A 14,543-nucleotide genomic window follows, 5' to 3' on the forward strand; every position below is an offset into this window, starting at 1 on the left:
AGGCCTGCTGGGAAGGCTCTCTGTCGAGGGTCACAAACTCGCGTGTTTGTCTAAACTCTAACAATGTGTGGATGATATCCAGTTCTGAAGTAGGACAGCTTGCCACTTTTCTCATCGAGTCTATGGAGGCTTTTGTGTGGATTAGTAGGGGCTTATGGGTAGAATTTCAGAGAATATTTTGAACCGAATATGAACACATAATGCTAATTGTAATGTGGCACTATGTTTGTTCACAGCATGCTTTGTGAAATCAGTGCTTTATTGTCGGATGTACTGTTCAAACCCGCAGATATAGACATCACCCTGAATATATGACATGAGTCCCTCTGTCAGTGCATGTCTAGGGGAGTTTTTGCACTGTCTCTGGCCACTAGGGGGCCTCAGAAAACGAATTTTAAGATGATTTAAAATGATTTAAAATAAGATAAAACAAGCTAAAAGCTCAAATCCTTCATTTAAATCTTATACATCCTTGTTTCCTAATTTATTCTCTTAAAAACTGTCATTTTTTATAAGAAAATGGATGTCATGGATATGTAATTTCTAGGTCTGGAAAAGCCATGTAAATTTATAAAATCTTAAGTCGTTTTGTTGTATATGGAATATAACTGGTGTATGATAAAATGTTTTAAAATATTTACCTGGCACACATTTTTGTGAGCCAAAAAACATTTAAAAAAATTACCAAAAGTTGGTTATAAACTAATTTTGGTTATTAGAATAATGGAATTTAATTATTTTAAGTTGTATTAAAAAAAAAAAAGTTAATTATATTGCTATTGTAATAAACAAATTTTGGTTATTAGAATTATGGAATTTAATTATTATATGTTTTTATAATTTGTTTTAAGCATATTGTCATTGGTATTAAACTAATTTTGTTTATTAGATCTATGGAATTAAGTTTTTATAATTTTTTTTGACTATATTGTCACTCCTAGTTTATGTAAATAAACTTTGTCATTTTAGAAGTATCAGAAATATATTGAGGGGCCTTCAGATATTAAGACAAATTTATAAGACAAAATCAAAAGGCCGATAGTTTCATACTTGAGTCACACTGCAATTAATATGCAATTTGAAAACATTACATTCAGTTTGCACTTAAGGATATTTCCAAACTCTTTTAAAAAGTGAACTTATTTCTTCACAAGCATAATCTTAATTAATACAAAATTATTATTATTATTTTTTAAACTGTACATTTCAAATATAGGGGTATGCTCCAATCAGATTGCATTGTGTCTTCTCAGCTCTGTTGTGTTTAAATGACCTGAATCTGATCAATACATTGTGATTCATATAGTCATGAGCTTCAGTAAAACAGAGATAAAGATAAAACAAACTCCATTTCTCTTGGAGAACTCGTGTGCTCTAACATTCCCTTCAGGCCTGCCAGACAGCCGCTATATTTTAAGACTATAGATGCAGTAAAAAACCGAGATGTGTTGAGAGGATTTATGACTGTTTGTCTTTGGAGGTTATGGGAAAAATATACAGAATTAAGCTGGATGTTCATGTTTGCTCATAAAAAGCCATCTACAGCAATCATTCACTATAATCATTTAATACCATTACATTGTCATTGTTAAGAATGGAGATTTGTTTAATGAACACCATCTGCCAATCAGCTTCAAGAGCGTGCAGCACATTGACCAATCACAGCACTGACACATTTACAGACACAGATGAATGTTAATTACACTGCAGAATTAAAGGTCAGATCAAACGTGTGACGTCATAGCGCCACCTATTGGAACATGTAATGCATCGCAGGAGGATGGAGAAAACTTAAGAAGTGATCTAAGTCTATTAAAGGTTTAGCTCACCCAAAAATGAAAATTCTGTCAGTAATTACTCACCCTCATGTTGTTCCAACCCCGTAAGACTTTCGTTCATCTTCAGAACACAAATTAAGATATTTTTGATGAAATCTGAGAGCTGTCTCACTCCTCCATAGGCTTCTCTGTAATTGAAACTTGCCGGCCCAGAAAAGTTAGTAAAGACATCGTTAAAACAGTCCAAGTGACTATAGTGGCTCAACCTTAAGTTTATCAAACGACGAGAATACTTTTTGTGCGCAAAAATAACGACTTTATTCAACTCTTCATTTTCTTCAGTGTGGGTCTGAGTGAGTTGACGTAGTGTAACAGCGCAGCGCTTCTGGGTTGTATGTCAGAACGTAGGCTCACTATTGGCCAGCATCACACGCATCACACACGACCAGCGTCGGCCAATAGTGAGCCTACGTTCTGACGTACAACCCAGAAGCGCTGCGCTGTTACACTACGTCAACTCACTCAGACCCACACAGAAGAAAATGAAGAGTTGAATAAAGTCGTTATTTTTTTATTTTTGTGCACAAAAAGTATTCTCGTCGCTTGATAAACTTAAGGTTGAGCCACTGTAGTCACTTGGACTATATTAACAATGTCTTTACTAACTTTCTGGGCCGGCAGAATGAAATTACGTATAAGCCTATGGAGGAGTGAGACAGCTCTCAGATTTCATCAAAAATATCTTAATTTGTGTTCTGAAGATGAACGAAAGTCTTACAGGGTTGGAACAACATGAGGGTGAGTGATTACTGACAGAATTCTCATTTTTGGGTGAACTATCCCTTTAATAAAATACAAATTCTACTTTTAAAGGAGGAAAATGTTACGTAGCTTCGTCAATATTTTAAATAGCCTAATATAAACAATATTTATTTGTTTTTTTATATCTTCTTTATTTCTCGTCATAGCCTACATACTTTGTATGAACCCTGTAAACTTGTAGCTGGAAGACTAATTATGATCAAATAAATAAAAGAGAAGAAGCAGTTTATGATCTAAACATGATCTAAATAGCCTACTTTGCTCTGCATTTTCCCACGAGAAGGTCTTAAATTATTCATCAGCTATTTTCATTATTATCAGCACGACGGAAGAGCTTGTTAGTCCGAACTACATTATAAACAAACAAAACCGACATTTGAGAGATCTTTGTTTGTGCTGTTGAGTCCAGAGCGCTCATCTCTAAGATGTGTCACTCATCAAGAATTCAGTTGATGAAATGTGGGACAAATTCCTCAGACAAAACTGGCCTACAAATAAACTGGGGGGAAAATAGGTCCAGATTTTATGAGACATTAACTCTTCAAACTAATTTAAAATTGTAATGCATTTTTGTATATATTATAATAATTTACAAATACTTAAACTGCATTAATAATATATTTAGGCCTAAAATATATAATAATCTAATATTAATATACCATATATGAATGAAATATAATTCTACAAGATTAATGATATATAAAAAATAAGAAAAAAAACAGAATGCTAAACACCAAAAGCCTCATTCTCATCAATGATTATAATGATAATATTTAGCCTATACATAATGAAGGCCTAATGAATTTGCAAATATCTATAATGATGTCATATGATGTCACAAATAATGACATACAGTATGACGATCTCTGTGAGTTCGTGACTGTGGTTTCTAAACGCTTCTCAGTTGCTGCTGCTGTTATTTGCTGTGTTTTGTCAGCGGTCGAGATGTTTTCCTGAGGACTACAGCGGAATTCCCACCACAGGAGTTTATTTTGGGACACCGGTGTCGCTCGGGCTGGTTTGGAGACGCTTCGGCCCCGCGGTGAGTGACTGACACAGACCCGGACCTCAACAGCAGCTGCTGTCATCCACATCACTATTGATCAAGAGTTCAGAGAGTCACGAGCTTCGCTTTCACATTCCCACACTGTCTGTCTGTCTGTCTGACCGGAGCGCTCGACTCGAGAGTGAAACACGCAGAGAACAGAGGAGTCTCCAACGCACAGTTCAGGTAAGACGCGCATCTGAAATTATTCATGTGATTATTGCATTTCATCTATGATGGTGTTAAAGATGTTCTAGAGCGGTTTGGGTTCAAACTGTGAAGGTTAAATCAGAATCTGCTATTTGCGCGCGAAAGTGTTTGGAATCTTTTTACGCCGCAAACATTACAGATCAGCAGTTACATATTAAATTACAAACATAAGATGCGAATGTTTGAATTTCAACTTCTTTGAATGTTCATAAACTATCATTTCTTAAGCATCGTGCACTATTTGTTTGTTAGTGAAACGTGCACAAGTAAAATTGTGCAAGTATTCAAATCAAACTGATTCCAGTATTGTATAAAGTATTGTATACAGTATAAAAGTTAATTGCACCTTCTCAACCTTTTAATTTATTTACGGATTCAGTTAAACTCATAAAATCAATTATTGTAAATGACAGAAAATATTGTGGCAGTTTAAATGAATGTCAACAAAGCTGTTGTTAATGGCCAAAACATGTTTATTAGTTTTCTTCTTCTTTCCAGTTTTGTAATGATGCTTTAGTTAGATTTTACATTTGTTATATTCTAAATGATTAAATGCTGTCAGTGTCATTGTCACAGTTTGCCAACTGAGTGACTAATAAAAAGAAAATTAAAGCGTGAAGATCTTTCACAGATGATATTTGGGCACATGAGTATTTGCCCTGTGTTTTGAGCTCTTGGAGGTTCTGACAGGAGGAACCGGGGCAGTTAAAGTGTCCTGGAGTGAAGGGTCAGTATATGCCCCTGTGTTTTGAGCTCTTGGAGGTTCTGACAGGAGGAACCGGGGCAGTTAAAGTGTCCTGGAGTGAAGGGTCAGTATTTGCCCTGTGTTTTGGGTTCTTGGAGGTTCTGACAGGAGGAACCGGGGCAGTGTAAATGTCCTGGAGTGAAGGGTCAGTATTTGCCCTGTGTTTTGAGCTCTTGGAGGTTCTGACAGGAGGAACCGGGGCAGTGTAAGTGTCCTGGAGTGAAGGGTCAGTATATGCCTCTGTGTTTTGAGCTCTTGGAGGTTCTGACAGGAGGAACCGGGGCAGTTAAAGTGTCCTGGAGTGAAGGGTCAGTATATGCCCCTGTGTTTTGAGCTCTTGGAGGTTCTGACAGGAGGAACCGGGGCAGTTAAAGTGTCCTGGAGTGAAGGGTCAGTATTTGCCCTGTGTTTTGGGTTCTTGGAGGTTCTGACAGGAGGAACCGGGGCAGTGTAAATGTCCTGGAGTGAAGGGTCAGTATTTGCTCTGTGTTTTGAGCTCTTGGAGGTTCTGACAGGAGGAACTGGGGCAGTTAAAGTGTCCTGGAGTGAAGGGTCAGTATTTGCCCTGTGTTTTGAGCTCTTGGAGGTTCTGACAGGAGGAACCGGGGCAGTGTAAGTGTCCTGGAGTGAAGGGTCAGTATATGCCCCTGTGTTTTGAGCTTGTGGAGGTTCTGACAGGAGGAACCGGGTCAGTTAAGTGTCCTGGAGTGAAGGGTCAGTATTTGCCCCTGTGTTTTGAGCTTGTGGTGGTTCTGACAGGAGGAACCGGGTCAGTTAAGTGTCCTGGAGTGAAGGGTCAGTATTTGCCCTGTGTTTTGAGCTCGTGGAGGTTCTGACAGGAGGAACCGGGGCAGTGTAAGTGTCCTGGAGTGAAGGGTCAGGATTTGTCCTGTGTTTTGAGCTCTTGGAGGTTCTGACAGTAGGAACCAGGGCAGTTAAAGTGTCCTGGAGTGAAGGGTCAGTATTTGCCCCTGTGTTTTGAGCTCTTGGAGGTTCTGACAGGAGGAACCGGGGCAGTGTAAGTGTCCTGGAGTGAAGGGTCTGTATTTGCCCCTGTGTTTTGAGCTCTTGGAGGTTCTGACAGGAGGAACCGGGGCAGTGTAAGTGTCCTGGAGTGAAGGGTCAGGATTTGTCCTGTGTTTTGAGCTCTTGGAGGTTCTGACAGTAGGAACCAGGGCAGTTAAAGTGTCCTGGAGTGAAGGGTCAGTATTTGCCCCTGTGTTTTGAGCTCTTGGAGGTTCTGACAGGAGGAACCGGGGCAGTTAAAGTGTCCTGGAGTGAAGGGTCAGAATTTGCCCTGTGTTTTGGGTTCTTGGAGGTTCTGACAGGAGGAACCGGGGCAGTGTAAATGTCCTGGAGTAATGGGGCAGTATTTGCTCCGTGTTTTGAGCTCTTGGAGGTTCTGACAGGAGGAACTGGGGCAGTTAAAGTGTCCTGGAGTGAAGGGTCAGTATTTGCCCTGTGTTTTGAGCTCTTGGAGGTTCTGACAGGAGGAACCGGGGCAGTGTAAGTGTCCTGGAGTGAAGGGTCAGTATATGCCCCTGTGTTTTGAGCTTGTGGAGGTTCTGACAGGAGGAACCGGGGCAGTTAAAGTGTCCTGGTGTGAAGGGTCAGTATTTGCCCTGTGTTTTGGGTTCTTGGAGGTTCTGACAGGAGGAACCGGGGCAGTGTAAATGTCCTGGAGTGAAGGGTCAGTATTTGCTCCGTGTTTTGAGCTCTTGGAGGTTCTGACAGGAGGAACTGGGGCAGTTAAAGTGTCCTGGAGTGAAGGGTCAGTATTTGCCCTGTGTTTTGAGCTCTTGGAGGTTCTGACAGGAGGAACCGGGGCAGTGTAAGTGTCCTGGAGTGAAGGGTCAGTATATGCCCCTGTGTTTTGAGCTTGTGGAGGTTCTGACAGGAGGAACCGGGTCAGTTAAGTGTCCTGGAGTGAAGGGTCAGTATTTGCCCCTGTGTTTTGAGCTTGTGGTGGTTCTGACAGGAGGAACCGTGTCAGTTAAGTGTCCTGGAGTGAAGGGTCAGTATTTGCCCTGTGTTTTGAGCTCGTGGAGGTTCTGACAGGAGGAACCGGGGCAGTGTAAATGTCCTGGAGTGAAGGGTCAGTATTTGCCCTGTGTTTTGAGCTCTTGGAGGTTCTGACAGTAGGAACCGGGGCAGTTAAAGTGTCCTGGAGTGAAGGGTCAGTATTTGCCCTGTGTTTTGAGCTCTTGGAGGTTCTGACAGGAGGAACCGGGGCAGTGTAAGTGTCCTGGAGTGAAGGGTCAATATTTGCCCCTGTGTTTTGAGCCTTTGGAGGTTCTGACAGGAGGAACCGGGGCAGTGTAAGTGTCCTGGAGTGAAGGGTCAGGATTTGTCCTGTGTTTTGAGCTCTTGGAGGTTCTGACAGTAGGAACCAGGGCAGTTAAAGTGTCCTGGAGTGAAGGGTCAGTATTTGCCCCTGTGTTTTGAGCTCTTGGAGGTTCTGACAGGAGGGACCGGTGCAGTTAAAGTGTCCTGGAGTGAAGGGTCAGAAATAGCCTCTCGCTGACATGAGCAGCACAGGTGGAGAGATTCTCGGCTCAGTTTCTCACTCACTCCTGCATCAGGGTAATTAGTCACTGCACACGCTTTACCTGCTCAAATAATGTTTACTGGCATATGGTGTATTTGTGAAGTTCATTAAAGATCATGTTTACATAAAGTCAGTTTGCATCAGGGTTTATTTCTGAGTCAAAAATGCATCTTCATCCTGAAAAAGTTCCTGAAAAACTATTCGGAGAGAGAGAGAGAGAGATAAAAACATGTTTGGTTAACAGAAATGGGAACCATTTATATGTATCTATCAGATTTACAGTAGAAACATAATATTCAGACAATCTGCTTTTTTATATTTTGCAATTTTCCAAATGTTCTGTTCACTGAAAGGTTTTTTGGGGAAACAAAAATGATGAAAAAAATGTTAAAACCTCTTTAGGAACCTTTATTTTTAAGGCTGTAGGGAGTGACAATGAATTTGACATATTTTCTCTTTTCTAACCCATGTAATAAATCTCTTGATATTTATTTTTTCTCACTTTTTGAAACTCATGGAAACACTTTCATGGATTTTAACTTTTTGCAAAAATGACATTTGCTGCCATCTCCCATTCTCCATTATAGAAGTTTACCCAGCTGTGATGACTTCTGCTTCTGAGAACCACAGAAATGTGAAAAGGGTCCATTGTTAAAAAGCAATGATATAATGTTAATCTATTAATCATAACGAGAAGATATTTATCAAAAACAACCTCATCATCCCCCTAAATGTTCTTATCATCTAGTATTTCAGTATCAAAATGCTTGAGGACATGAATGTTCCTCATTGGTTCTTTGCAGCATTTTAGTTTGAAATAACCCTCTTCTGATCAAGAACCATTTTTGGGGAGTTTGAGTTGGTTATTGGTTCTTTAGAGAATACAGATCTCCTGATTTGGATAATTCTTCAGATCCATGTTTTGGTTTTGAAGCACGATAGTTTTCATAAGAAACAAGATTGAAAAGTTATTTTTGGAACTCAATAGTTTCCTTTATTTAATCAAGCTGTAAAACTTTATACACTGTAAAAATATATGTATATATGACCAATAAGTTACGACAACATGTTATTATATTGCTTTAACTCATCAACTCATCTAAGTTAAGCAATTTTCCACTTTTTTTAAGTTATACAAATTCAACTTAATTTTTAAGTCAGTTTAATGTAATTTAAGTTGAAATGACTTAAACATCCAAGTTGATTATTTACAATAAATGACCCAGAATGAAGCCTGATTCTTTATACAGAATTCCATTATACAGAGAAGCCTTTAAGACGCTCAAACGCACCAGTGATCCTGAGTTTGAAGCTTCATTACAATGCCTCGCTTTAGTCAGTAAAACCAGAAAATGCCTCGTGTGTTTGTCTGTGAAGACGCTTGTTTGTTTATGACACAGTGAAGGTACATTACACACTAATGTGTCTTCAGAAACTCATCTCTTTTCCCAGAGAGAGCGCTTCTGTCCGGGATAATGGCGATTGATCGCTCTTGTGTGCCGTTTGCTTCTTTTACCTATTCCGTGTCAGCAACGTCTCTGCCGTTTTCCCCTCTTGCTCTCAGCTATGATGGGAACGGAATACTAGCCTTCTGCTTACTGCACAGTATGCTGAACACTATTTTTAAAAAGAGTATTTGTAGGAGTACATGTTATGCAACCATTTCAAATAGTAGTATACTGTACATGCTGAAATCATCATCTGCTGTCATTTCATACGTTTGCCATCCAGTTATCATGTAGGAAGTCCATGCAGCTGTGTCTGTATAAAAATGTCTTAACTTTCATTAGTCAAATTAAGAAAGAGATATTAAAATGCATGCAGAAAATTGCACATAACATGCACAGTATGCATACACTATACTGCAAAAATACTTAGAATGCCTTTCTGAACATAGGCCGCATTTGAAATCGCATCCTATAGGCGAAACATGACAAAAAAAACATGTTCAAATTCATGTTACTCATAAAAGAGTAGGGAAAAAGACCCAGAAAGACCTACTACTTTCGGTGAAATATGCATATGAAGGACACTATCCCATGAGCCAACGGAAGGGGATTTGTGAATGGAGGGAGGTTTAGCTTATACTAAATAGAACATACTTTTTTTAAAGTTAATACTTATTCAAAATAGGTACGTACTCAAGAGAATGTGTGATTTGGTTGTAGTCTCTGTTCATTAGTTAAACTGGAGGCAGTTTGTGTGGGACTAGTGCATCTACTAAAACAGAGGCAGCTAAACAAATAAAAATGACATGATACAAAAATGAAAAGACTTTAATAAAAGCGTAAACAGCAGCTTTACAGCCTGGTTTCAAAGATAAACCAAACTAAAACACTAATCTGAAGAACCAATGAAGAACATATGGAATGTCAAGAACTGTTAAAAAGCCAGATTTTGGGGTGGGTATGATTTTTCAATATTTCTGAAAGAGTCTCTGCTGCTCAGCAAGTATTATTACAATTTAAAATAACTGTTTTCTATGTGCATATATTTTAAATACATAATTTATTCCTGTGATCAAAGCTGAATTTTCAGCATCATTACTCCAGTCTTCAGTGTCACGTGATCCTTCAGAAACCAATGTAATATTTGCTGCCAAAGAAACATTTATTATTCTTATCAATGTTGAGAAAGTTCAAAAGAACTGTGTGTGTAACATCATAAATGTCTTTTCACTTTTGATCAATTTAATGCATCATTGATGAGAAAAAAAAAAAAAAAACAGTAATGTAGCACATCAAGAACCTCATACTGCCAAAATGCATCCAATTATTGTCTATTCCGCTTCTCCAAGCCCAGCGTCTCGGATCAAATTCATCACATATATACAGACGAAATTGTTCTTGATAATAAGAGGTTCTTGTGTTGGAAAAGAAGAAAATGTAGAGGGACAAAAGCATCAGTGATAATCAGCCACAGTTGCCTCAAAAATATTGATTTAATTGCAAATTAATTTCTCGGTTGTGGGAACCAAACAGCTTTATTTCAATAAACACCCTTAAAACTCAGACTTAAGTAACTAAATTATATATAGTGAGAAAACAGCACAACACTAAACCAAACGACAGCATAGTGTATCATCTCAAACTAGAAAAATGCGAGACAAGATGAGAAGAGAATAAAATGTTCCCCTGGAGGCTGTTAGATCTTCTGTAAATAAATGATAGTGAGGCTTCATTATATAACAGGATAAAGCGAAGGTTTATCATGACACGGTGTGCGGCTGAAGTTTGAGTTGTGAGAACAAGTATCATGGCAGACTGCGGTACTTAGACTTGGCTTTCTGTTCCGCTGTTCACATGTTGCTTTTGCTAAACTTGGATTTTTTTTTAATTGTCATATATTATTCCATATGATCCTACCGGTTTAACATTGTTATGTGCCTGTGTCTATGGAAATATTCTGCTGCAGTGGTGGTTTGAGAGTCATTTTTTATGAAAGGCCAGTTTCTTGAGCAAGAACATGCTATAGATGACCAAACATCAGAAAACAAGTGAAATTATTGGATTATGGAAACTTTTTACACACTCAACAAAACTGCTGTGACAGTATTAATTATTATGCTTTCTTTCTTTTTTACATGTTCATCTTACTTTAGTGTGTAATGTTGCTGTTTGATCATGAAAAGTCCTTCCAGCTGAAGTTATTCTCTATATCAGTGTCAGTGTTTCTGAACTCCTGAAATGTTTTCTTCCAGGAACGAACAAGTCACAAGATTCCTCATTTAAATAATTAATTCGCAGAATAAAGGGGCGGGGCCTGGTTGAGTTAGTTAGCAGTGTGTTGAAACTGGCGGTTATGGAAAGGGGCGGGACATTTCCCAAACACACTCAAAGCGCTTAACCAATCACACCACACTGATCCAGCCGACCAATCAGAGCACAGTGTGCTTTTTCAGAAGGAGGAGCTTCATAGAGACAGGAAGTAAACAGAGCGTTACTGACAGACTAGGAAGAGAGGAGCTGCAACAAAGGAGAATATGAGGAAAATTTCACAATCGTCTTTTTCATTATAATTGTTCTTCAGTTCTTCAGCTGTTCTTGTCTTCATGTCTGCGGTATGAATGCGGTTCAACAGTGAAGGTGGCGTCTGAGAGCGGCTCAGCTGTTCATCTCTGTTTGTGTACGCAGCTGTCCAGTCGTCACTGTCTGGGGTCACAGGGACCAGCAGAGAGCATCACGTGACATTAATATGCGAATGAAAAGTGAAAATGATCCGAGAACATGAAATGAGCCCAAAGGCGGTTCTGGAATGGTCTGAATTTATAAATTAAGCAGTAAGACACTTGAGGCTGTGCTGTATTGTGTGTTTAGTCACGGCTAAAGGGCATGACATGCAGCGGAGTGACTTATATCATATATTTCCGTTATGTTCAGCACATATTCTGTACATAAATTAAGTTATCAGCCAATTCAATTACAGTAAATTTACTGCAGAAGCTGCTGTAAGTTCAAAGACTGAATGAGGCTCTCAGGAAGGAATTCATAACATTTGCCTTCAGAGAATCGGAAGTGGAAGATGACATCCCATAATAGCATCTACAAGTCATTCTGAAGGAGAAGGACAGCAGTATTTAAGTGTGGAAGCAAATATAAGACGAACTGTAAATAAATGACAGAACAACTGAGCAGTAACAAAACATTCTGTTTTTTTGTTGTCATTTCCCTCCAAAAAACTGGACTGGGAAATAATTAGAATGCCTCATAAATTCCAGTTCAGTTACTCGATTTTGAATTGAGGTGGTAAACGTGACACAAAGTTGCATTCTGAATTAGAATGTGAAGTAAATCAATTCATGTAACTCATTTTTAACAAGAAAAGGCAGAATGTTGGTTTGACAAAGGTCTTGTCAACACTTCTGCATCTTTTTCTCTCCGTTTTGTCCTTCCGTCCACACCGAGTTTGTTTTTAGCAACGAGAGCATTTAGAAAACACTCTCCAAACTGGATACATTTGAAAACACTGTTTTCGCGTTGTAGTGTGGACTGTCAAAACGGAGGTGTTTGAAAACAATGACGTAAGTTTAGTCATGTGACACATATTGAATCCATAGGTATTCATGTCTATACCAGTATTGTGCTGTTCACTTTCACACTCTTGCTAAAATATGTTACTTTGCACACTCTTCATATCACAGTCCTGCAAAGATGACAGAAAATGTACTTACATCTGCTGTCCTGCGGCAAAACATGAGAGCAGTCGCGTTTTAGACCAAACATATAATGGTGACTGAGTGCTAAAATCTAATTATTATTACTTTATCATGCAATTTTTAATTTTATTTAGCATAATATCTCAGCATTCACTGATGCGTCATCAGTGAATGCTGAGATATTATGCTAAATAAAATGAAGAATTGCATGATAAAGTAATAATAATCAGATTTTAGCATTTACATTAACATTAACATTAATGTTTTCATCATTAACATTCCTTCATGCTCAGGGAAAATCTCAAAACTAAACCTCAGAAGACACCAAATCCCAGAATGCCACACAACCGCATGTGGATGTTGTGAAGGATATCATTACGTGAAAACTGGCCATGCTAAACAGCTCAAGTAATCTCTGATAGACGAGTGCTTCTGCTCACCGTGACTGAAAATAGCACACGTCTCTCGGTGGGTAAATTTAATGAGCGCAAACGATTGTCCGGGCAAGAGCAGGCAGATGCATAACTGCAACATTCCCGTCGTCTGTTACATTACTGCATGTAAAATTAACATCCCTGAGGATTATGACTTCAGATCTGTGCACTCATCAACAGTCAGGAACTACAGTCGGATCTCTGATTAGACCAGTCACACTGTTTCTCATCCAAACACTCACGGTGAACGTCACACTGCACCTGCTGCAGCATTGGGTGACCCTCTCAGAAATGGGTTAATGAGTCATTATCTTTCTAAACAAGAAAGATTATTATGATTTGGGGAGTTAGTTCACCCAAAAATGAAAATTGGCATCATTTACTCACCATTTACATACCATTCCAAACCTTTCTTTTTCTGTGGAACACAAAAGAAGATATTAAGCAGAATGTTCAAGCTTCTCTTATTCATACAGTAAAAGTGAATAGGAAAAAGAAAACAAGAACTTACCTTAAATGCACCATTTGACTTGTACATTATATTCACAATGCTGTTTGTGAGGAACAAACATGAATAAATCATTATTTGTGTTTATTCTCCTCAATTCTTTCCTCAATTTGTGTTACATCTCCTCAATTCTCGCGCATGCGTCATGGCGCTCTCGTGAACTCACTCAGACCCACACAGAAGAAAATCAATAGTTGAACAAAGTCGTTATTTTGGGGGGGGTTTGCCGCACAAAAAGTATTCTCGTCGCTTGATAAACTTAAGGTTGAGCCACTATAGTCACTTGGACTATTTTAACGATGTCTTTACTAACTTTTCTGGGCCGGCAAATGCAATTACTTTGCAGCCTATGAAGGAGTGAGACAGCTCTCAGATTTAATACAAAATATCTTAATTTGTGTTCCGAAGATGAACGAAAGTCTTACGGGGTTGGAACAACATGAGAGTGAGTAATTACTGACAGAATTTTCATTTTTGGGTGAACTATCCCTTTAAAGACATCTATACAGTCTCTGATGACCTCTTTGCAAAACATACTGACACTTACACAACCATGATGAATTCTGAACGGCCCTGTTTACTTTTCCTTGAGAAAGCTAAATATATATATAAAAAAAAATAGTTAGGCTATCTAAAGTCTTTTCTATGATTACGCCATTTACGTAATCATTGTCAAATGTGAAAGAACTAAACTTCATCGTATTAATCGCTGTTTCTTTAATGGATGATTCGTCTGGACTCCCCGGTTACAGACGAACTAACTTTAGCGCTGTTGTCAATTCACTTCAGTTTACATTCTTATGTAATGTGAATTTGTCACGAGGCCAAGGACAGTCAAACCAGCACGACCAGCCGCCTCGGGCCGCATAACTCTCGCTCTCGCCCGTGCGGATCGGGTTTCAGAGATGCGCTGTGGCATTCCCGGTTCCCCGGAGGAATCCGTGCTGGAGAGAGAGGAAAGAGCATCAGTCAGTGTTTCCTCTGTTAAGGTTACGACTGTTTAGATGTTCTCAGACTTGTGGGACCAGTGATCAGCTTTAATGTGCTGCTGTAGGGTGAACAGAGTCGATTCCTCTGCTGTCAACAACACAAAAGCATCACAATCTTTTTGTGTGTGTGTGTGTGCGTGCGTGTGTGTGTGTGTGTAAAAGCCATAACAAAAGAACTCTTGTTGCCTGAGGTGATGGAACCAAGGACTGAGGAAAACTACCCTGGAAATCCAGAGTTCTCGCGAGAGCACAAATTGAATTTGCTCAGTGAGTTTACTCTGGCGTCGAGTAAGGCAAGGCAAGTTCTTT

The 14,543-nt window shown here is 39.1% G+C and overlaps 1 protein-coding gene across 1 annotated transcript in view; it reads left to right on the forward strand.

Annotated features, from left to right (window-relative positions):
• The window catches only part of quoa (quattro a), a gene marked incomplete at its 5' end in the record, with an annotated part of 66,895 nt that overhangs the window by 22,658 nt on the left and 29,694 nt on the right, over positions 1-14,543 (forward strand). Inside the window, 2 exons of the mRNA XM_081386551.1 lie at positions 3,538-3,642; positions 3,709-3,831. Of these exons, the coding sequence (XP_081242677.1) occupies positions 3,538-3,642; positions 3,709-3,831 (228 nt within the window). The remainder of the gene's footprint in view (positions 1-3,537; positions 3,643-3,708; positions 3,832-14,543) is intronic.

This window comes from Scardinius erythrophthalmus (assembly GCF_964197995.2).
Source record: "Scardinius erythrophthalmus genome assembly, chromosome: 15".
In the NCBI taxonomy this organism is placed as follows: Eukaryota; Metazoa; Chordata; class Actinopteri; order Cypriniformes; family Leuciscidae; genus Scardinius; species Scardinius erythrophthalmus.